This window comes from Dendrobates tinctorius, unplaced genomic scaffold, assembly GCF_039654945.1.
Source record: "Dendrobates tinctorius isolate UK_male_01 unplaced genomic scaffold, ASM3965494v1 ptg000003l, whole genome shotgun sequence".
Taxonomy (NCBI): domain Eukaryota; kingdom Metazoa; phylum Chordata; class Amphibia; order Anura; family Dendrobatidae; genus Dendrobates; species Dendrobates tinctorius.
The window spans coordinates 43,255,497-43,280,936 of record NW_027361671.1 but is presented as its reverse complement, the minus strand read 5'-3'; the positions used below and the strand labels follow the sequence as shown (position 1 = coordinate 43,280,936).

Here is a 25,440-nt window from a genome sequence, read left to right as displayed (position 1 = left end):
AGATTTTATTTTCAGCAGCATGTCAATCTTTTGTGCTGAATCCGCAGCGTTTTTACACCTCTTCCAAAGTAGGAATCCGCAGGTTTAAAAACGCAGGTGAAATCCGCAGAAAATCTGCACTAAAAACACCCGTAAAACGCAGGTCAATTTACCTGCGGATTTTGCGGAAAAATCCGCAATGGAATCCACAACGTGTGCACATACCCTAAGGCTACTTTTACACTTACCGCTTTTTATGCGGCCCGTATCGCCACATTTTTTAAAGTCTGCCGCAATAACGGACCGCAAAAAAGCTTGCGGATCGCCGTTTTTCATTTTTCTAATACTGTGGAAATAGTATTGGAAAAAAAAACGGCGTTCTGCAACACCGGAAGTCACGGTGCACCACAAAAACAAACTTCCGTTTGTTTTTGTGGCCGGGCCGTGTCCGTACGCCTTGAAAAAAAATTAAGCAAGCTCGATCTTTTATAACGGCCATACGACAGACTGTGAAATTTTTGCGGGCCGATATTGCGGCCCCATAGAAATCTATTGGGACCGCAAAATCGGCCCGCAAAAACACAGTAAGTGTAAAAGCAGCCTTAGTCTATATATACTTCTGACAACATGTCTCCAAATTTCCAAGCAACAAATTTTGTATTTTTTTCTGACAAAGAAAAATGGTCAAAATTAAAAAAAGTTTTCAGACCTCAAATAGTTCAGAATCATTTAGAAACAACAATACTAATGTTTTAACTCAGGAAGAGTTCTGAAATCAATATTTTGTGGAATAACCATGATTTTCATTCACAGCTTTCATGCGTCTTAGCATGCTTGCCACCAGTCTTTCACACTGCTTCTGGCGCTGAAATTTAAGCAGCTCTTCTTTGTTTGATGGCTTGTGACTATCCAACATCCTCTTGATTACATTCCAGAGGTTTTCAACTGGTTCAGGTCTGGAGAATGGGCTGCTCATGACAGGGTTTTGATGTGGTGGTCTCTTAATTTTTCCCAGAGCTGTAGAATCACTTCCTACTCCACAGGAACAAAATGAACTACGATTTGTCACCACCAATCATTTATACAGGTCGATTAGGCACACGTTTCAAGTAGTGTATGGCTTCAGGGGTAGAGTTTACAGAACCAAGAAACAGTTATTACATTTTATATAATTAATCCGGAAAGGTAGGCAGTGTTTATAAAAACATACACAGATGTTACAAAATGGTAACAAAACAATACAGTATATACAATCACAAAACAAAAAAGGGGATAACAAAAGAAAAGAACTGAACCTGTGCCATGGAATGGCTCAGAGCTTAGTGGAGGGAAGTAGCCCTATTTGGAAAATGGACAGAACCACAACAATCTGTACCTTCCAGGACTGACAAATGACAAAAGCCCAAACTCTGATGTCTATTAGATCAAGGTTATGCTCACATACCTCCCCTAAGTGAGCTCATATGGGGCTCTTGTTGTGGGATGTGCTAGGTTTTTAGAAAATTATGAGATTCACAACTTTCAGGATATCTTCGCCCTTTAAGGTCCTAGGCAGAAGATATCGCTGTCATGTTTCCTATCATTTTACCTTTCCATAGTAATAAAATATGGCATAGATAGCATCATCCATCTAATCGATATTAAGTTTTAGGCGCTCAGCCGGCCTTATTGTGAGGTGAGTGAATGCATTATGTTCATCCCTTCGCTATGGCATCAAAATATATCTTCCATAAATATCGGATCACTGCAAACCCCAATATTCACCACTAAATACTGGCTCCAGAAAGTCTAAGATAAATCCTTTGAAGAGAGGAATCTGATTTTTTTGAAATGAGGAATCCCCTGTAGTACTGTGGCTCCAAGTACACTAATCCTAGGTTCATTGGCTGGTTCGCATCAAATCTCCCCTCCCAGCCTCCTAAATGTTGCAATACCAATCGCAGCATTTAGGGGGTTAAAATGGCCTAAAGCGGTGTGGGTACCGTTCCTGGCCGTGACAGTGGGAGCTCGGATATAACTTACACCGGCTCCCGGCAGCGATAGCACGGCACAGCTCCAGTGACTGCATGATCGCCATGAAGTTTACGTCATAGGTGGTGAAACCCTTCCCGACCATGGTATAAACTTACGTCACAGATTTGAAGTAGTTTTTGCACTGCTAGCAGGTTCTAAAAACTTAAAATACAGATCTTTATAGGGAATATTCAAAATTTTACTTTTATGGCGTTGATTAGAATGTCATAATCAGCAGAGGAGAAAGTGTCAAAATAGAAAAATAACTTGAAGAGGACACTGATGTTCATGTGGCTATGTCTGGAACTGCAGCTCAGTCCATTCAAGGTAACACTGCTATTAAAGTGTCGAGGTCCTGGAAGATCAGACAAAGGACCCTATACATCCTAAGGGTAAGCTTACCTTTTTCTACTTGTTCCCGAGCTTGCTGATTGGTCATTCCTGGATAAGGGCACACTCCCAAGCTGAACGTTTCCCACAGAAGAATGCCAAAGCTCCACACATCACTTTCAGAACTATATCGTCCTGGGGAAAAAAAAACAGAATCAATATTGAATCATAACACTATCAATGAGATAAAAAGTCTCGGGAGGGAGGGGTCGTGGCCAAATGTGTTCAATATACGCATTATAGCTTGTCATAAAATTGGAGTCACTTACAACAGAATTTTATGCGCCAAATTCAGAAAGAGGCATGCACCTATTAATAAATGTGGCCCAAATAATTCTAACATGCACTTCACCATGACATGCACAAAAACACCGTTCTTGATGAAGCAGGCCTAGGAGTCCTGAAGACTGGGGGCAAGCATTTCCATTCCAGTACACAAGTCCATTTACTGCTTTTTTATTATATATAAAGACCTGGACTAATTAAATATATTTTCTGGCTTAGTCACACTTTTGATCCCATACAAGTTTTTGCAGTTTGGAAGGAGTCCAAACCACGAACACTTTCCAAAAAGATAAAATATATTTTGAAGGGATTCATTTTTGCTAGTTCTAGAGAAAGAAAAAAAGAAACCAAGAAACCTTGTAAATTTAATATATGGATTCTCATATGTTGCAGTGGATAAGCAACACTATTAGAGCTTTTGTAACCGATAACTAGATTGAGGAAAAAATTGTCATTTTAAAACCAATAGATGGGACAAGCTGGTAATATCAGCATTATTTTAGAAAATAGAAAAGCTTTACAAGAACATATGGAAATATTACAAAATCTATTTAAAGGGTAAGACAACATAGTAATGAAATGATCTATTTATCTGTTGATAAAAAAAAAATGAAAGGGAATCTGTCAGCAAAATTTTCAGTGCCCGACTAGGTCTCACGTGCAGGCGAGTCAGGCTAATGCGTGTAACGCCGCCCCAAACACTGATTGGCAGCGTGCTGACAATGCACAGTGCACACAAGAAGCTGCCAATCAATGGTGTGGGCTTGTTTTTACACAGCTCAGCATTCTGACCCATGCTACATCTACAGTAGATAAAACAGGGATTTTAACAAAACTACACCAAGACGACCAGTAAGTCATGCATCACTGGAACAGTGTCTCTGCCCCTACATCAACCTGCTGACACATTCCCTTAATGCAGAATTAAACTGTGAAATGCTGTTAGCTGAAATCACAAAATTAGTTTCCACTTAGGATTCTCTGGCCTTAGGATACAAGTCTCCAGTCACCATGTGACTGCAGACTTGTGAACCCTCACACTGCATGTGCTGCACACTCAGGACTCTCCAGTATCGGCACAAGCAGCAAAGATGCGTGCTCGCAAATATGTCATTTGCATACATGCGATTAGGTGCCAACTAGATGGGCGCTACTTCGTGCAATGCAATTATACTGAGTGAGGCCAGACAAGTCTAGTCGGAATGTGGCCAGAACTATGCAATTCGTATACTGGCTGTCACATGACCGCCCGCTCCCAGCGACGGCACCTGAGAATCCTGACAGTGTGCACGATAAGAGCACACACACAAGTCTGCAGTCACATTGGGTGACTGCAAGTTTGTAGTTTAAGGCTGGACAACCCCTTTAAGACATTTTCTATGGTATATTTTTTCAGGATTTCGATTGCATGGATTATGCTATGGTGATGAAATGTGTTAATTACTTGTGACATAGCCTACACAAGGTAACATAATAGCAAGATGAGCTATGAGGGGCATACTGATGTCTATAGTCCATTGTATAGCAGCCATGCTATGATGGAGTAACATTAGCCAAGGTTTATCGAAGAGTCCAACACTTAGGCCGGTTTCATATTTGCGCTTTTGAGCGCAGCGACGGCCTACGCACGGCCGCCGCTAAGCCCCGCCTACCGGCGCATGACGCTGCATGCATCCTGCGTCCCCTATCTTTATCACTGGGGGCGCAGGCCGTGCGCAGTATGCGTTTGGCGGCGCATGCGTCCTTTTGATGGTGCGCCGAGCTCAACCAAACTGCAGCAGGTTGCGTTTGGCGCTGGTCGGCGCACCGTCAAAAGGACACATGCGCCGCCAAAGGCATACTGCGCACGGCCTGCACCCCAGTGATAAAGATAGGAGACGCAGGACGCATGCAGCGTCATGCGCCGGTAGGCGGAGCTACGGCGAAGGTGCGGCTTAGCGGCGGCCGTGCGCAGGCCGTCGCTGCGCTCAAAAGCGCAAATGTGAAACCGGCCTTAGTTAGATCTTAGTACTTCATTGAACTGTAAATACAGAAACTGGAGCAACAGCGTGTTAACCGTCTTGATGTAAGCGGAGTTGGTGTGCACTTTAACTATCTTTTCCAACCGTGCTAAATTAGTTTTCAAGTCTAATAGACTATAATTAAGGCCATTCAATGTGCGGTTGGAGGTAACATTAGTTTTCTTGTCGGCATACCCACTCATTTCAAACTATGGCATGCTGTAATTTAACACTTTTCATTGAAGTCATTCGTTCGGTATATATGTTAAACATAATTAAGTTTTCCCAAGAAGCTGAGCTAAAGCACTGGCATGTACAGTAAATTCTGCACACAAACTACAGACCTGCACTTTCCAAATACATAAATTGATTGTTACAGCAGGCAACTGCTTGTTAACTGACTATACATTCCTTTCACATAAATACTCTAAAAAGATCGAGCAAAAATATGACAAATACCAAATGAATTGTTGCTACTTCTGAAAATACATTGAAGCTATCAGCTTCAAACACTTCGCATGAATGAACAACAACAAAAAAAAACACCTCATCTTGAGCGGCGTTACTCGAAAATCTTACGTCTGAACTTCCCTCTCCTTATTGCCAAAGCTGGTTTTAAAATGCCGACACACTAATGAGCTTGAGTGGAATACTAAATACTCCAGCTCTTCAGATTAGTTTAACAATCAGAAAACAGAAGCGCAGTGTCAAGAGATTGTCATTAGATCTGGTATTTTTTGTTATTTGCAAAAATGAAGCAGGAGACAGAAATATTATTCAAGTTCCAAGTGTTTGTGGAGTGCACGGTCCATGATTGCACAAAGCATGATTTCTATGGGTGCAGTTCATTTTTTTTTTTTTTTGGCTACTTCATCTGATTATGCCGTTTGATGGTCTGATTGAGTAGAGTGGGTGGATTAAGCAGATATTTAAAAATAGGAAAATTCATCAAAGAGGTCTGAAACAAAATTAGGTTGATTTCAACACTAATTTTGTGAAGGTTTTCTTACAAGGTTATATAAGCTGACAAAAGTTTTAAATCGCTCTACTCCTACATTAATGAGCATGTAAGAAGTAGACCATAAATCTTTTGTAACAGGACCAAGGGAAAATTGGCTGATGGTGTGTACGTGTACCCTAGGTGACGTCTTGTAAATAAACCAGCCAGGCCGTTTGGTAACAGGGAACTGTGGACCCAATTCATCAAAGCTTTCAAACCAGAACTATGGTGTAAAAAGCTTTGAAAAGTCACATAATTTAGGTGCAACTCAGTTGTGCCCAAAATTTTGAAACAGTTGCTATTTTCACATGAGTTTCTCCTTGCTCCAACAAAACGGGCAGCAGATGGGGGATGCGGGCCCACGTAGCCACAGGCTACTCGTCAGTCGCCTTAAATTCATGAAGAGTAGAGATGGGCGGACACCTGGATGTTTAGGTCCGGGCAAACAGTTACAAATAGTATGGGTTCGGGTACCAGAACTGTGTTCTCAGCCGAACTGAACTGCGGTGACCTCGATCATATCTCCACTAGCATCGTGAGAAGTCTTGAGGTGCAAAGCCGAGTTCACCGGGAGAATTTCACTGTGGTGAATTTGAGTGGCGGTGAACTCACCTCTGGTTAACTCCACTTTCTCATGGTGCTAACTGGGGATCTCAAGCCGTTCAGCCTGGCTGGGAAAGATGCCTCAGTGACTAGCAGTAATCTCAATGACGTCACCAGTAGTCACGGATGTTGCGCTCGAAGTAGTTCATTCATCAGTAGTTCTCAGTCTGGACGGTCGCATCTTGGCACTGTCCAGGTTGAAAACTGTTTATCCCCCTGACATGGATTACAGCGTGGGACAGAATGACGGACAGGTGAGGGATATTGTTTTTTATTTTTGTTTTATTACAGGGGATGAGGGATTCAGTGGAATTAGGCATTAGGTGAATACAACTGTTGGTTATTTTTAAATAGAAATGGAAAGGTGTTTTGATTTATTATAAAAGACTTTATTCTTGCTGTCTGTTTACCATATAACTATAGAATTAGTAATGGACAATTGACTTAATGGATATGCGCTTTCCATTAGTAATCTGTGGGCTTGATGTCACCTGATAATACAAAGGTGACATTAACCCCAAAATTTGAACCCCACTTGTCACCACTACAGGGCAAGTCGAAAGAGATGGGCAAAGCACCAGAATTGGTGCATCTCATAGATGCGACTTTTCTGGGCGGCTGCGGGCTGCTATCTTTAGGCTGGCGGGGCAATATCCATGGCACCTTACCAGCCTGAGGATACCAACCGCAGCTGTTTGCTTTAGCTTGGCTGTGTCACATGCCCTGTCCTGAGTGACACGGCCAGCAGGCCGGTAACTAATACAACAGGACGCGGCACGTGTAATTGTCCTATGTGACGCGGCCCGCAGGCCGGTAACTAATACAATAAGACAAGGGGAATAGGGAAAACCTGGGTAACAATAACTGTTATGATCGAGTCACCGTAGGAGGCAAAAACAGAAATGCTAGCTAAGTCCTGAAAACCAGAGAAGTTGGCAACTATCAGATTGCAGACCCCTGAACCTATCAACACAACTAGCAGTAGCCGTGGGGGGTTCCTACGATGACCTAGACCCCTCGATCACAGCCGGAGAGATACATAGGCCTAAAGAAGGAAAGGGGAAATCTAACTGCCCCAGAGCAGACCCCAAAGCAATAGGCAGCCCCCCACATATGACGACGGTGAAGCAAGATGAAAACACTTACAAAGACAGAAAGACAGGCTGAGCAAAGACGGGGCCCAAAAACTACCTATATAGGAACGGATAGGAAGGCTGCTGTCTGCAATCTGCCAAAACCCTATAAGAGACAAAAGCCAACAAGCTGATATAAAAATGGCCCTGAAGCAACTAAGCTTCAAAAACTAAATCAGCACTCAGGTACATTCAGAAGACAGAGCTCAAGGAACACTGCACACTCCAGCAGGGAGTGGCAGAATCCAAAAAGCAAGAAAAACAAAAACAAATCTTAGATGCAAAAGGCAAAACAGAAAACTTAGCTTTAGGAGAGCAGGAATCAGACTGGAGTCCAAGAGTCCACAGAGAAATCACCCGCAGGGCAGAAAGGGCGTAGGCTGCCTTAAATCCAGTCAGTGACTCCACTCAGCCAATCGTCCTCATCAGTCCCAGGTGTCTGATAATCAGGCTCACTACCTTCCTTCACTAGAATAGGGAGTTCACCAGGCCTCAGTGACGGAGGGGAAAATGAACTCACAACAGTACCCCCCCTTGAGGAGGGGTCACCGAACCCTCAACAACGCTACCAGGGCGATCAGGGTGAGCCCGATGAAAGGCACGCACCAATCTTTTGGCATGAATATCAGAGGCAGAGACCCAGGAATTATCCTCCTGACCATAACCCTTCCACTTAACCAAATACTGGAGTCTCCGTCTAGCCAGACGGGAATCCAGAATTTTCTCTACCTCATATTCCAAGTTACCTTCAACCAATACAGGGTCCGGAGGTGCCACCTCAGGCACAACTGGCTCAACAAACCTCTTCAACAAGGACTTATGGAACACATTATGGATCTTAAATGTGACAGGAAGAGCCAAACGAAAAGAGACCGGATTAATAATCTCCAAAATCTTGTAAGGTCCAATAAATCTAGGCTTAAACTTAGGAGAAGCCACCTTCATAGCAATATTTTTTGATGATAACCACACCATATCACCAATCTTAAACTGGGGACCAATGGTCCTATGTCGATTGGAAAACCGCTGGGCCTTTTCCTGGGAGAGAGATAACTTATCCACCACTTGGTCCCAGATCTGGTGCATTCTCTCCACCACAGTGTCAACACCTGGGCAGGCAGAAGGCTCCACCTGGCCCTGAAGAAAATCGAGGGTGAAAACCAAAGTTACAAAAAAAAGGTGACATCAAAGTGGCAGAAGTAGCTCTATTATTTAAAGCAAATTCGGCCAAGGGCAAAAATGAAACCCAATCATCCTGATCAGCGGAAATAAAACATCTCAAATACAGGGCAGAAAGGGCGTAGGCTGCCTTAAATCCAGTCAGTGACTCCACTCAGCCAATCGTCCTCATCAGTCCCAGGTGTCTGATAATCAGGCTCACTACCTTCCTTCACTAGAATAGGGAGTTCACCAGGCCTCAGTGACGGAGGGGAAAATGAACTCACAACAAATAACAATGGTGGCCCTGCGATAGGGAATGGGGAAGTGGAGACCTCCTGCACTCCCCTGAGTCAGTGTCTCTACACTCCTAACGTTCCCTAGGCCGATTCCGCACCGGGCGCCGATCAGGAACCTCAAAACCCTGACTCGCCCTGCACCTAAACCCTCACTAGGGAAATGGTCGGTGCGGAAACTAATCCCACCACTGCACTAAACACACATAAGGAAAAGTGACAAAACAGGGGAACACCACTTAGCTTTGCTCTGTTGCTTACGCTCCCAGCAACAGAGCCCACCACCTGCGTGCATCTTTTCCTCCACCGTGTCCGACATCTGGGTGCACTGTCCAGAAACGGACCTTCTCAGCATCATAGTGCAGCCTTGGAGCAAACAGAGTCCACACCTGCGTGCAGCTGTCCAGAAACAGAGTCCCGCAAATGAGTCCAGCTTTTCTGCCAAAAAGTCCAGCATGCTTGAGTCCAGCTCTCAGCAACAACGTCCAGCATTTTGAGTGCAGCTCTACACCATAGCTGCCACTCCACCAATCCATGCACGAACTCCTTGCTGAAACCATAGCTGCGACTCCACCACGCCATACCAGCACTCCTTGCAGACACCATAGCTGACACTCCAGGGATCTCACTGAGCTGCCCGTAACTCTCCTTTAGCTCCATCCTTCACCCAGGCTTGCTTGCAAATGAATACTTTATCACCAACAGTGATTAACACACCTGATACGCTCTTATAGAGCTATCACACCTGTTACATGATTACGTGCACAAACTAAGGTAACCAAAGTGCAATGACCCTAATGGCCACCGGGGGGAAAACTACAACTGAAATCACCACAGTGCAATGACCCTAATGGCCACCGGGGCAAAACCACCTTTGGCACACAGCCAAGGGAAAAAAAAAAAGGTTACTTTGTGCATTTACTCTGTCATATCCAACCATGATCACAACAGGCTGGTAGTTAAAATGGGGAGGACCCCATGCTGTTTTTTAAATTATTTATTTAAATAATTAAAAAATACGGTGCACCTGTATTGTTGATAACCAGCCTTGCTGAAGCTGACAGCTGAGGGTTGCAGCCACCAGCTGTGAGTTTTGCCTAGCTGTTTATCAAAAATACAGGGGAACCCATGCCATTTTTTAAAAAATTTATTTACAGTGCAGATGCCGGATGATGAATACTCCCATCACTCCTGCTCTCACTGTGGCAGCAGGCATCAGCTGATGTGAGCAGTAGTCCCATCAGCCATCACCAATGACTGGAGGTAAACTTTATACCTCCGATCATAGCTGCAGGCTCACGCTGTCATTTGACAGCGTGTGAACTGCGGCTGTCTGACCATCAGTGATGATTTTGCCGGCGATCAGAAGCGGTGTTTGCCGTGCTGTCATGCAGATGACAGCGCGACAAACATATGGTGTTCGGGAGGCCAAACCTGATCTTCCTGGTGAAGTACTTGTTCGTTGTACGTGCCCAAACAATAGGTGTTCGGTATGGATACCTAACTTTACTGTTTGCATGTGCACCTCTTGATAAATCAGGAGCATCTGACTTCAGCATGCCCTCTCATCAAGACTAACGTGAAGAACACTGGTCCTGATGATCAAGGCTCTTTGTATTTTTCCTACTCTAGTTCACTATGCCAGGTGTTTCCAATAACCATGGCTAATCACCTGCAAAGGTCAGTTATGGTAAAGAAATGGGGAAATACACCCATCAGCTTGTGGACTATCAGTGCTCCAGAGAAAACTGCTCTGATGTAATGCAATTGTTTCGTTAGGAGCTTTGCCTTTGGCCCAGTTCTGGTGAATCAGTATTTTTCCTGTATAGTTACTTATTTTGTATCCTTTTGTATTTTGATTGGCTGTTGTATTGAACCAATAAAACTTTTAAAAGGATATTTAAAAAGATTGTGGCACTAGATGTACAAGAGTGAGACTGTCTTTTACCTTATCTTACGGTTGCTATACGGAAGGTTCCCGATCATCTATAGAGTTTGCTCCTTTTGAGATGTTGTTTGGTCGACACCTCTTTTCTTCTTGAAATCGCCAAAGAGACCTGGGAGCAGGAAGCTACCCCATACAAAAGTGTTATAGTGCACATTGCTCAAATGTAGAACAAAACTGAAAAAGTTATGCCCTTTGTAAAGGAGAATGTAAACCAAGCCCAGTAAGCTTAAAGCAAATTGCTGGCTAAATGGCAAAGGCCATATGAAACTGTGTAAAAAGTGGTAAAAGCAAATTATTGGTATATTAGCCAGGTAAGCTCAAATCCTGCTAAATTTTAACCCCCTAGGCGGCCAGGAAGCTGGAAGTAGCAATCAAGAATACTTGTAAACTTGATTGTAGTTTCATGCTGACAGGTTCCCTTTAAATAAATCTTTGCGTGCCCTATAGGTGTTACCATCAAGTTTGGTAGAGCGCTGTACAAACTGACATCTCTAATGTGGGTGTAGGGGCCATAATGTCACAACTTAGGGGTGGGAAGAGAATTCTGTGGTATAACAAAATAAAATGTTGAATGACTAAGAATAAATTATGCATTGTGGAAAAGGAGTGTTTGGCGTTTAAATGGGCATTAAAAGGGCTCAGGTATTATCTCATAGGAAAAACATTCAAATTGGTTACAGACCATGCCTCACTCAAACTGATGTGTCAGCACCAGGAGAAATACAGACGACTGACCCAGTGGTTCATGTTATTATAAGATTTTGGTTTTTCAGTTAAGCATAGACCCAGGCATCAGCTTGAAAATCGTGATGCATTGTCCGGGGCCTAATGTCTAGGAGAAGGGAGCGTTCCGCCCACAAGGTAGAAATGGGGAAGGGGGTAGGGAGGATATGTGTCAGCTCCAGGCAAAAAGTGTGTGATGGTGTATACATTTCCCCAAAGTTCCGATTTTATATTGAAGTGATCTACGTATTTTCCCTGCTCCATTTAGTTTGTTAAAAAATAAATCAACCGGAGCAGTGTAAACTGTGGTGTCTGTTCACATGGGATGCATTTAGATGGTGCTGGGCAGCCCGCCTGGTCTAATAGTATGGGCATCACTAACAGGCTGTTAACCTGGATGCCGTGAACAGAGCCACATACAAATCTTTTTTGTGCAATACTATACTGGGCAGCCACCCCCTCCATTGCTTGGTAGGCTGCGAGTGGTTGTTTCATTAGTATTCTTGCACCTGTGTTACCACCATCTTAACTACATGGGCCTGCTGCATCCTGTAGTGCATTTGTCTGAAGGCCTGGGCAGGTAAAAATCTCTGGCTTCTTTCTGCTGTATTCATGAATTTTTGGAGGATTTTTATTCCTCTTATAGTTGCTTTATTTAGTGTTAAAAAATAATCAACCGTACTTGACTCTCCTTCCCTAGGGCCACCGGTTAGTCTGTCCCGCTACTCTCGGGATCTAGTATTGGCAGCGGGTCGGACGTCACATTAATAGCATGGCAGACAATCTGTGTGCTTAGCGGCTCTGCCGAATAGACGGAATGGAATTTTCTGAAACCGGTGATATTACATGTGTATTTTTTTTTTTACTATCTTTATTTTTAATGTCGGAAAAGGAAGGTGACGAACTTTTAAGGGTTTTTTTCATAATTTTGTATAACTTTTTTTCTTTCTTTTTACTGTTCTTGTTGGTCCCCTTAGGAGACTTGAAGCTGAGATCTTCTGATAGCTGTATATAGCAGAACGCACGGTCTCCATAGAAGGCCGGCCACAGGCATTGTTTCAAAGGAGCTCTGTAATGACAAGCACGCAGGGACTTCTATAGACCCTTAGATGTCATAGCAACACATCAGCAACCCACAATCACATCACATTGGTGATGGATGGACTCATAGATGCCGGTGTGTTAAATGCATTTAACAGGTTATCAATTGTGAGCAAAGCTTCACTCCACCTGTACCAGCCGTGAGCCCACTCCATAAACCGGCTTCCGACTTGCCCTGTACATGTACAGCGCATGTTCTGAAGGGGTTAATTACACAACAGCGCTCCGATCTTGGAATGATAGTAGGGTAACAACTCTCCAAATGGAATGAATGTTATCCTTCTTCCTTTAGCATCTTTACTTCTGTCTAATTGAGAGCAGTATTCCTCGCTCTCGTATTGGTGTACAGGCTGTGTCGATGGTGTGTCGGCAGCACACACCGCTTTACTTGTGCCATGGGCAGCCACAACTGTTAAAATCAATTATAATTGTAGCAGACATCAGGACTTGTATAAAAGACTCAGAATAGCAATACTCAAATCAACATTATTATACCCAAAAGCTGGCAGTGAGGAGCACTTTCTGGCTACCTTGGTTTTACCCTTTGGCCAGCGACAGCAGGGAACAGGTATTCATTATTAAGTGACATTATTGTAGAATAATATGACAAGAAAAGCTATGCCGCATACAAGAAAAGAAAATTCTATGCTCATTGGTACGGAATAATAATTGAATTTAATAAAAAGTACAGAAAATGAGTCTTACCATAATTGAGGGCTTCTGGGGCTGTCCATTTGATAGGAATCTGTTTTAAGCCTGAAGATGAATATATTCCATCATCTTCTTGACGAGACATGCCAAAGTCACTGATTTTCAAAACATTATTTTCACCTACAAGACAGTTTCGTGCTGCCAAGTCCCTAGGAAACAAAAATGTGTTGGAAAGGAATTGAATTTACCTTCAGATTATCAGCAACACATGAATAATTCTATAACTTGTTATTTTTTTCTTCCCAAGAAGTCTTTGGATGGTCCAAAAAAAAAAAAAAAAAAAAAAAATAGTAAAGCACTTGTATTCTATGAAGGTCTATTTTTCTACGTAACAATTCCTACTTCTACTGACAGATTTGTAATTTTACTACAGAATTATCTACTTTCGTGCACAATTCATTGACTGCTAAAGGGAATCTGTCACCAGGTTTTTGCCACATCTGACAGCAGCAAGATGTAGGGGAAGAGACACGGATTCCGGTGATGTATCACTTACTGGGCTGCAGTTTGTTTTTTCTAAATCCCCGTTTTTTTCGGCAACAGATCTACCAGTTCTCTGAATGCTGAGCTCTGTATAGACCCGCCCACATCAATGGTTGCCTTCTGTGTACACTGTGCATAGGCAGAAAGCTGCCAATCAGTGGTCGTGGGGGGGTTATAAAGAGGTCATGAATATGGAAGACTTCATGGCAGCAGGTTTACTAGTCCTCTAGCGATAATCAAATGCAGAAAAAAGTCGTAGTTACTCACCGGTTAACGGTATTTTTCGGAGTCCATGACAGCACCACCTGAGAGAGGGGATCCGCTCTTCAGGAACAGGAAACCTACAGATACAAAAGGGCGGCACCTCTCCCACGCATCAGTTGGATTACAGAGCACAATACTTTACACGACTATTTAAATTACCCGTGTACATATAAGAGGATGAAGTGCACACCCCAATTTTAAACTAAAGGGAGGGAATATACGGGTGCTGTCATGGACTCCGAAAAATACCGTTAACCGGTGAGTAACTACGACTTTATTTGGTCGTCCATGACAGCACCACCTGAGAGAATTACAGAGAGTAATAACTATTTAGGGAGGGACTACAGCCTGCAGCACCCTTACACCAAAAGAGAGGTCTGTGGAAGCACCCAAGTCTAGCCTATAATGACTATAAAAGGTGCTCGGAGAGGACCAAGTAGCCGCCTTACATATCTGGTCAATGGAGACTTCTGATCTCTCGGCCCACGAGGTCGCCATGGCTCTGGTGGAATGCGCCCTCAGCTTCCCGGGTGGCGACCTGCCTTTTGAGGTGTATGCTATCGAAACTGCCTCTCTAATCCACCTAGCTAGTGTGTTTTTTGACACTCTACAACCTTTCCTAGGGCCTTGATGGGAGACAAACAGGGCATTATCTTTTCTCCAGGGATCCTGAACTGCCAGATATTCTATGAGGCATTTCCTAACATCTAGGGTGTGTAGTTTCACTTCTTCTCATTAGCTGGATTAGGGAGGAAGGATGGAAGGACTATTTCCTGTGTCCTGTGAAAGCTAGAAACTACCTTAGGTAAGTACGCCGGATCAGGTCTGAATATTACCCTATCATCCTTAAACTGTATATAAGGAGGGCGCCTAGATAATGCCTGGATGTCGCTTACTCTACGAGCTGAGGTTAGAGCTACCAGGAAGGCTACTTTAAGGGACATGTTTTTTATGGAAGCTGATGAAATAGGTTCGAATGGAGCCTCTGTCATAGCCATGAGGACTAGGTTTAAGTCCCACGGCATGAACCTATCTTTCACTATTGGCCTGGATCTACTTGCTGCTTTAATGAATCTATTGATGCAGTAATTACCCGCGATGTTGCAGCTAAAGAGGGCCCCCAAGGCTGATACCTGCACTTTAAGGGTACTAGTGGAAAGCCCCATATCCAGACCTTTCTGAAGAAACTCTAAAATTTGATTTATACGTGCTGAACCCCTAGCGACTATTCCAGAGTCCTGAAGGAATTTCTTCCAAATTCTGACAGATTTTGGTAGTAACGATTTTTCTACTTTTAAGTAGGGTGTTAATCAGGTCTGGGGAGAAGCCTTTCTCTTTTAGCAGTGTCCGTTCAAACTCCACGCCGTCAGATGTAGGCCAACCACCTGCGGATGAAAGACTGGGCCCTGGGATAGGAGATCCGGGATGTCCGGAAGGACCCAAGGATCGGACACCGACATGGTCCTGAGGGATGAGAACCATGCCCTCCTAGGCCAAAATGGAGCGATAAGTATAACCCTTGCTCTGTCTCTCCTGATTTTCCTCATCACTAGGGGTAGTAGCGATAGGGGAGGGAAGGCGTATGCTAGCCTGAAGTCTCACTTTAACAGAAAGGCATCTACCGCCAGGGGGTTCTCTCTGGGATTTAGGGAGCAGAATTGTCTTAATTTTCTGTTTTCCATGGTGGCGAAGAGATCTACCTCTGGTTGTCTCCACTTTTGTACAATCAGGTCGAAGATGGAGGTTTTTAGGGACCATTCTCCTTGTTTTAGCAGATTGCGGCTTAAGAAATCTGCCGTGATATTTTCTTTCCCTTTTATGTGTAGAGCTGTTAAAGATAGAAAATGCTGCTCTGCTAGCCGGAACAACCATTCTGCCACATTCATCAGGGGTTTGGAACGAGTCCCGCCTTGGTGGTTGATATAAGCCACGGTGATCTGATTGTCGGAGAACACTCGCACATGATGGCCCTGTAGATACACAAGTAGCCTCTTAGCTGCCTGTTCTACTGCTGTCAATTCTTTCAGGTTAGATGACATTTCTACCTGATGATGCTCCCATAGGCCCTGGACCAGAATCTCACCCATATGAGCCCCCCAACCGGAAGGGCTAGCATCCGTGGTGATTATGCGGGATATGTCATACTCCCAGGGAACCCCTCTGGATAAATTATCCTTGTCTAGCCACCACTCTAGAGACTCCCTTGTGTCTCGAGACAAGGTTTGCTTGCCCTCTAAGTAACCCCCAAGGATTCTTTGATGCACTAAGACTTCGCCCTGTAGTGTTCTTGAATTAAACTGGGCCCACTGGACCGCCGGGATACAGGACGAAAGAGAACCCAGAAGGGACATGGTTTTCCTGAGGGACATGGTAGGGTTATTGGCAGCGTCAGGACCTGATAGTGTAGGCGAACAAGCTTCTCCGGAGGCAGACGGCATTCCCGTTTCTCAGAATCTAGAATTAGGCCCAAGAATTGTTGGACTCTCACCGGCTGTAACCAAGATTTTTTAATGCTAAGCAGCCATCCTAACCGCTCTAGGGCAGACATTGCCTTTTATAGCTGTTCCACACAATGTTTCGCCGTTTTCCCTACAATCAGGAAGTCATCTAAGTAGGGGACTACTAGAATGTCTGATTCACGTAGATGGGCCATAACTTCCGCTACCACTTTAGTAAACACTCGGGGAGCGACTGCCACCCCAAAGGGGAGGGCCGCATATTGGAAATGTTGAACTGACCCATCTAACTGAACTGCCACTCTGAGGAAACGCTGATGAGCTGTATGAATGGGTATATGGTAGTAGGCATCTTTTAAATCTAACACTACCATAAAGCAATTTTGAAACAGCAATTTTATTGTTGAATTAATTGTCTCCATTTTGAACGGGCGTATGACCAGGAATTCGTTGAGGGACTTAAGATTTATTATAGTCCTAAAGGAGCTGTCTGGCTTGCGGACCAGGAACAGAGGGGAGTAGAAACCTTTCCCCTTTTCTCCCTCTGGAACCATAGTTAGGACCTTCTTGCGGCAAAGATCATGAACCTCGGCTTCCAGGGCAGGGCAGCTTGTTCTGACGTGGAAGTCCTGAGTGGGGTGACCTTAAATCGATCTTGGGGAACCCGGGTTAATTCTAGTCGTAGACCCGCAGCTATCACCCCCAGTATCCAGTTACTACTAGAAAACATAGACCAGGCTGGGTAGAAGGCAGCAAGTCTCCCCCCTACCGGAGCAACTAGTCATTGGGGTGGCTTTTTAGTGTCACGTGTTGGACCTTCATGGCGCCCCCCTCCTCCGAACATGAATCCTGTACCTCTCCTTTTATCATCCCATCTGCCCTGATCCCTGGACGGCCTTCTATGGAAATATCCTTTCCTGGTAAAGGGACGTCTATAAGAAGGATTCGTCAGACTGGGGAACTTCTTTTTATCATCCCCGGCTTTCTCTAAAAGTTCATCCAAGACGGGGCCAAACAGATATTCCCCCTCACATGGAATGGAGCAGAGTCATGACCTGGCCTGGATATCTCCTGGCCAACATTTTAACCAGAGAGCCCTTCGTGCTGCGTTAGATAACCCTGCGGTCCTAGCCACCATCCTCACAGAGTCTGCTGAAGCATCAGCCATAAAAGCAGCAGCACTTTGGATGATTGGTAGAGTTTTTCGAATAGATGCTCTTGAGGCTCCGTCCTTCAGTTGGGAATCTAGTTGATCTAGCCAGACCATCATGGATCTGGCCGTACATGTGGCAGCTATTGCTGGTCTTAGAGCGCCTGCTGACATCTCCCATGTTCCCTTTAGGAAAGAATCCGCTTTTTTATCCAGCGGGTCTTTTAAGGAGGCCATGTCATCGAAAGGTATGGAGGATTTTTTGGAGGCTTTGGCTACTGCCGCGTCCAGCTTAGGGGCCTTATCCCATCTGTTTACCACTGGGTCATCAAACGGGTACCTCCGCTTGAAGGCAGGTGGTAAGGAGACCCTTTTTTCAGGTCTCTTCCATTCCTTATCTATCAGGCTCTGGACCTTATCATTTAATGGAAAGGCCCTGCGCTTTCTGGGATCTAGACCCCCGAACATCACGTCTTGTGCCGAAAGTTCTGGCTTTGCGTCTGCTACCCCCATGGTGGACCTTATTGCTTTAACTAGACGATCCATTTGGTCTAAGGGGAAGCAGAATCGGCTCGAGTCTTCCTCCGAAGACGACGAAGTGGAGGCCGGGGAATCTGAGGAGTCATCGTTCCTAGGGGCGGCTGAGGACTCCGAACCGGAGATACTAAATTATCTTCCCCTAGAAGAATCCCTTTTAGATAGGGCCTTCATCTCTGTCCTGATTATCTCCCTCAGACTTGTGGTGAAGTCCGGCATTTCTTCCGCTACCTGTATGGACGGGGGAGAGTGTAAGGGCCTGTCAATCTACCCCTGGGCCACCGTCCCCTTCCAACCCCTACCGTTTGTCGCACGCATGGCTGACAACTTTTTAGGGTGGCCGTCTGGCAAGGGGCAACTACAGAGGGCACATTCCCTGTGCTTCTGTTTTCCCGTAGCTTTCTTCCCCTGCGAAAAAACATAAGGGAACACTGCATCAGGGTACATTCACGGAGATCTTTTACCCATGCAGATGAGGCAGGTACCGGATCACGGAGGGAGGCAGGAGAGTCCTTTAGTCTGGAGGAACTTCTGTGGCTCTGTTCGCTCGTTCGTTTGTTTCTTCTGCTGGCCACTCGCATGAGGCTTTACTGTGGCCTGTTTCTGTGGGCGCTCCTGCACCTCGTCCTGCTGCTCTATGGGGGCTTCTGTCGAATCCATTGCTGGGCCTTCAGAAGCACCCCAGCAGCGTCACCTCCTGTCTTTTAAGGCCTCCTAGTGTCCGGGTCAGCAGGGTTCTGGCGCGGCACCTCCCACCCGGGACCCCCCCGCGACCTCCCCATGCATGCACCGGCCACCCCCCGCCCCGAGCACCACACGCTACCCTGGACAGCCGCGCACACGCGGCGCACACTGGAAGCCGGCCGGCACCCGACTTCCGGTTTTGGCGTTCCCGGCCCCGCCCCTTCTGCCGTGTCACTTCCGCCGCTCGTCTGAGACCGCGGGAGCGCACGGAAAGGAGCTGGCACGGCGCCCCCGGCTCAGAAATGCCCGCAGCCCCCACGCGCGTCGCCCTGCGCCCGCCGACCGGGCGCAACCGCTGGCCCGGACGGAAAGGGAGACCGGACCCCGGGGGAGCGCATCAGGCGGGGCCCGGCATACATACCTCCTGGTGCCGGCACTCTGGAGGCGGCTGTCCACCGGACCCTCTGCTCCAACCACTGCCGTGATGACCTACCCGGCCCCACCGTGGTGCTTCCAGGGACCCCGAGCTTGACAGAGGTAGGAGATGCCCCCGCTACCTGGGTCGGTCAGCCGGCCTGGGAATCCCTCGACGACTCAATGACGGACAATCTGAAGGAAGTCCCGTCCTCTAGGAACAGGAAACCAACTGATGCGTGGGAGAGGTGCCGCCCTTTTGTATCTGTAGGTTTCCTGTTCCTGAAGGGCGGATCCCCTCTCTCAGGTGGTGCTGTCATGGACGACCGAATAAAACTGTGATTATATCAAAACTACAGCAAGCAGCCCAGTAATTGACAAATTAATAGAATCAGAGTCTGCCTTTACATTATGCTGCTCTCAGATTAGGCGGCAAAAGCCTCATAACACACTCTCTTGAAAGAATAAGTCTCGCAAAATTTTATTCCATAATCTGTCCAAATTATCTATTTAATGGTGTGATTGTGTTGAAATAATAATCCTTGTCTTCCCTGGTTTCCAGCGCCACTCTGGTCCTCATTTAGCATACGTGACCTGAAAAGACTGGCTAACTCCATCAGGTTTGGGTGCAGATCAGAATTTGCTATAAATCGGGACCAAGATTGGACCTCAAGGCTCGGACTTGCCAGAGGCATTCCCGACCCGAGTGTGACAGCTGCATAGAAATACAGGAAGCCGTCACACTCTGATCAGGTGAGCCGCCGGCCAGTCCCTGCACTGCGCTCTGATCTTTGTCTGATTTATATGACTGTCTGACTGTGCCCTTAGTGTAAGTCTAAGGAGCCTTGTTCTGAGTCTCAAACATACAATGGAAAAGCAGCACCTCCCCAAACAGTAGACATTATGTGAGCTGGCAAAGGTCACATGGGACTGGAGTGGCGCTGGACACTGGTATTTTAATACACTTACACTCCATTACATAGATAAGTAGGAGGGATTACAAAATAAGTTTTAATGAGCTTTCTTTGTGAAATCAATTATTATAACCAATTCAAAAAATGGGTCCTGCAGTTATCCAACTGAAAAGTTTGAGTTTCTTCTGATCTTTCAGTGAAGCTTTTGTTACTTGGCGCTCAGTGAAGTCAATGTTGATGTAACACACACATGGGCTGCGAGAACGCTAGTGACCGAGTCACCTCTTTGTAGCAGCTAATAGAGGGAGTGGGGGCCCCAGAAATAGTGTTCTAGTCAACTACATTCACATTCCCAATTAAGATGTCAGAGAAGGGGTACAAAGTAGTCAAACCTTTAGAGTATGTGTAACCTTGAACACCATTTAATCCTTTCGCTTAGATTATACTGATTGTGCTTTTATTATAGTACAGAGCAAAATCAAGAGCTAAAAGGTCTGAATTCAGCAAGTCTGGAATTCTGCACACCAGTCTTAATGAAGCGTGCACAGGAGTAAGATGCGCCCATTCATTAAGAAGGGTACACTTCCCTTAGTGAGTTTGATGCATCTTTCAGCTACCACACACAACCACTGAAAAGTAGCTCCAGTCAGGCACTAGAGTACAGTTCTGAGGAAATTTCCATCACTTTGGTGGTGTAAATTATAATGAGTTTGTTAAATGATGCTTGGCCAAGCTCCCTCACGTCTAATCTCTGGCCACCTTTCAAAACGTTGCCAGATCTGGAAAGGATTGTCATAAAACCGCCAAAAGTTGCAAGACTTTTGAGCTACTAAGAGTTGCACAAACATTTGGGCTATTTCAAACAGTTTTACCCCAGAATTTAAGCAAAATCTGTTTGGGCAGCAAGAATTTTCAGCCCTGATTCATCAGATTGCTCTGGTAATCTGCATTTACGGAAGAGTCTTGTTACAACAATCACCATACTAGGCAGCAAGGTGGCTCAGTGGTTAGCACTGCAGCCATGCAGCGCTGGGTTCAACTCCCACCAAGGACAACATCTGTAGGGAGTTTGTATGTTCTCCCTGTTTTTGTGTGGGTTTATTCCCTCAGTCCAAAGACATACTGATAGGGAATTTAGATTGTGAGCCCCAATGGGGACAGTGCTGATAATGTCTGTAAAGCGCTGTGGAATCAATGGCGCTATTTAAATGAGTAAAATAAATAACACTAGTAGATGTAGAAAAAAAAACAAAAAAACCTGACCATACATATTGGCTTGACTCTGGCCATAAACTGCCATCTGAACACTCATTTCGTTCAACCCAACCATACCGATGCATGCTTGCCATGTGCAAGTGTTTTTCAACTGCAGAAAGGAAAAAACGGGGCGATCTAAGGGGTCAAGCATGTTCAAATTCAGTGTGATCAATCATTCTTTCACCCAATTTCTGCTGTGGGGGAGTACTTTACATTTCCACAAAACTTTCGATAGTTGTCGTGTGACCACAAAGTCAGGCTACAGGTGACATTCTCCTGATTTGTACGAGATAACTATATCTGCCATGCTAAACTTAATACAAGTATTTACAGTGTATAATTGTCAAAGAGCTGTAAAGAGATGGAAAGAGTACCAAGTTTGTAGAGAGGCTTCTTCAAAATTAACTATTAGGCTATGTGCGCACGTTGAGTATTTGCTTGCAGAAATTTCTCCAAGGTTTCTGCATCTCTTGGCAGGAAAAACGCTGCGGAAAAAACGCCCTATTTTGTATGGGTTTTTTTGTAAATGAATGCCTTTTTGAGCTAAATAAAGATATTTAAAAAAAAGTTTTGTGATGTAATTTCTTGGTTTAACCCCACCTATTACGTGTCGATGCAGTAGCATCAGGCTAATGGGATTAGGGCTTGGTGTCAGCAGTTGTCATTGACACCTAGCTCTAGGCTTAGTAATAAAAAGGTGTCAGCTCGATACCCTCATCACTAAGCTGATAAGTAAACACAAACACACACAAACCTACACACACAATGTCACTAGCCTACGTAGGAGCGTTAACCGAACGAACATACATAGACTGTAACCAGACAGCAACTGTTAATTTTAAAGAAAGAAAGAAAAAAAAAAAATGGCCTGGGCTCCTGCGCAATTTTAATAACCAGCAGACGGAAAGCCAAAGGCTGAGGGCTGCTGTTAAGGCTGAGGGCTGCTGTTAATATTCTGGGAAGGAGCCAATAGCCATATTGGTTCCCAGGCTATTAATATCAGCTCGCAGCTGTTTGCTTAGCCTTTACTGGATAGTTTAGAGGGGGACTTAGAGGGGGACTCCAGAAAAAAATTGACATAAGGTCACCCTATAAAATCTAACCAGCAAAGGCTAGGCAGACAGCGGCGGGCTGATATTAATAGCCTAGAAAGGGGCCATGGATATTGGCCCCTCCCATTCTGAAACATAAGATCTCAGCCGCTCTAGAAATGGCGCATCTACGTCATCACAGGTCATTCGTGCAATGCATCCCTGGGAATGGAACTTACCCGCAGCGCCGCTGAGGACTCCGGGGGGACGACAGAGGGCAAGTATATCCCTATTTTTTATTTTAATTCTATTTTTTACAGGAATATGGTAGCCAAGGCATGGAGGAGAGTCTCCTCTCCTCCAGACCCTGGGTACCATCCGCACATGAAGAACCACATGCGTAAAGTGAGCGTTTCAATGCAATCCTATGGTGGCGGAATCGCCGCGATTCCGCAGAATTAATGGACATGCTGTGGATTTTACCACTATGCGATTCTGCAGTGGAAAAATCCGCAGCATGGGAACAGCAACCGCGGAATCCCATAGGATTGCATGGGGATGCGTTTTTTAAAGTGTTTCTGCAGCGGCAAAAACGCTTAAACAACGCAACATGGGCACACAGCCTTACACTGCCTGAAAGTACATATAGCCATGCGAAAATGTTTGCGCTCTGCTTCAGCTTTGCAAATTGCAGATATTGAAAAAGCGTTTAAGAAGCAGAAGTCATCAAGAGAAGGAAAACTTGCAGTGATCACTCACACATGTCTCACATATTAACGATTACTCCAGAAGCTGAACACTTTGAAGTATGCATAAACAGGTCGAGGACGGAGAAATGCATATTGATTAGCTGCACATTAATGGAATTTTCTTCAAGTACTGTATTGAAGTAATATTAAGTATGACACGGAAAGTCATCAGTAATAAGTAGCGTAAAAGATTAAGCCAGGTATCAGAATTTTTCTACGACGTTTTCTTCCAGAAATAGAAAGTGTCATTTTATCCTATCAGGTTGGGGAAATGAAAGGCTGCGTGTGCCGTATATGTGCAGAGGAGTGAAGCGCCATTTGTTTCCATGTGTTATTTATGATCTAGGAGATTACAATTTATCACTGCACATCCATTTCATCTATCAACAGTTCATGGGGGGGGGGGGGAAAGAAAGGCTTTAATCTCTACTGTTTAATATGATCTTGTAAAGGCTCAGTGACTGTGAAATAATGCTCCTGTATGGAGAAAGGTTTCCATACTGCAGATCGTTATACAGATCAGAGGCGCAATTCTTTACACTGACAATAGGCAGAACCACAAAACCAAAGGTAATTATATACTTTTCTTTCTAGTACACTGTGCAGAAAACCATTAGATGAGATTTCTCCAGAATGCCGGGCTTGTTTTATGAACTGCCTCCGCACATTCTGGCTTTATATATAAACATATAAGAGGCAATACATTTAAATATCCCGGCAGGGTGGGTGCATACATTTGCATCATTTGAGAAGAAAGAGTAATAAATAAGGATTGTGGGGCATTTTCTCAAGGTAAAATCTGTGCTCTGACCAATAAATCACTCATTATGACTACAATAAAAACTATTTTTAGTGTCTCTTGGAAATCTCCGCTTATTCCTACAGCTCCAATAATGTCCCAGCCCGGCTTCATACTCGCTGCCGTGTTAGATAAGGACTATATAAATATAATGAATGTAAAAAATAGGATCATACGGGCATGATTCAGTGGCGCAGCTATAGGGAGAACAAAGACAGCAGGTCAACCCGACCCTTAGAGTGTGGAGGGAAAACTATGGCAGAAAGAAAACTTTCTGACCCCATATAAAGATGCAGCCATCTTCAAGATACACGATAATGATGCACAGCTCGGGTTATATATAACAAGAAAGACTTTCATAAAACAGGCACAAAGTGTGTGTGCAAAGTCCAAGCTGTTGGGCCGAATCTCTGCAAAACAAAACGTTGTCTTTATTCTCTGTTGCCCCCAAAAGCCACCTAAACAGTAACTAGTAAGTTACTTAAAGCACTCCTCCCAACATAGTTTTTATCCTCTTAATATATTACAATCATCATATTATACAGCGCCGTGTACGTACAACTGCTCAATTTGCCTTTCTACCCAGTAAATTCTTCTCTTCTCCATTGGGTCTATGACATCACGTGATTAGAAACTGACTAGCTGAATCCTTCTAAGCTCTATGTAGAAACAAGAGGTCAATTCTCCCAGTATGACTCATGAGTCACTGCAAAAGTCCCTGGCAGGGGGAGGAGGGAGCAGCTGGGTCAGGAGTTGAAGAGAGGAATGATAAATGCAGGGAAAAGAGACTTCATGTATCTACATAGGGCAGAAAAAAAGAGAAGAATTAGCTGGGTAGAAAGATAGAAAGGGAAAAAAAGTAATTGTAAGTTCACAGTGCCATTTAATATGACTAATACAACATCTGAAGAATCACATATATATGCACAACACAGCATATGCAAAACACTTACAGAAAGCACAGAGCAAAAATTTCAACAATACTACAACCAACTACGGACCTTTCTGGTTCGTAACAAGGAAAATAAACTACACAGATTGCACCTCAATTCAGGACTCTATACAAACAGATACAAAACAAATCCAAAACGTGACAACTTGGACAACCACTCCATTCTAGACAAAAAAGCATCTGTGTCATCAATCTCTCAGATTATAAACCCAACCAAGTGGAACTGGCCGTACTTTCTAGAGGACTCTCATTTTGTCCCACTAAGGCCCTAGATAAAACTGAACTCTGCAGTGATATGGAACATTATTTCAGGAGACTGCGCCTGAGGGAATATTTTAATGATACAGAAGATTCAGAAAACACTCAGACCGAAGGAGAAGGGATCCTAACAACCAAGACTGGACACCTCC

General features: G+C 44.6%; 1 protein-coding gene across 4 annotated transcripts in view; it reads right to left on the bottom strand.

The window, feature by feature from the left end:
* The window catches only part of FER (FER tyrosine kinase), a 416,817-nt gene that overhangs the window by 19,027 nt on the left and 372,350 nt on the right, over nucleotides 1-25,440 (bottom strand). For all 4 annotated transcript variants that reach the window (XM_073548571.1, XM_073548350.1, XM_073548410.1 and 1 more), the window contains exons 19-20: nucleotides 13,335-13,489; nucleotides 2,395-2,517 (exon numbers count right to left, since the gene is read on the bottom strand). In XM_073548571.1, coding sequence (XP_073404672.1) covers nucleotides 2,395-2,517; nucleotides 13,335-13,489 — 278 coding nt within the window. The remainder of the gene's footprint in view (nucleotides 1-2,394; nucleotides 2,518-13,334; nucleotides 13,490-25,440) is intronic.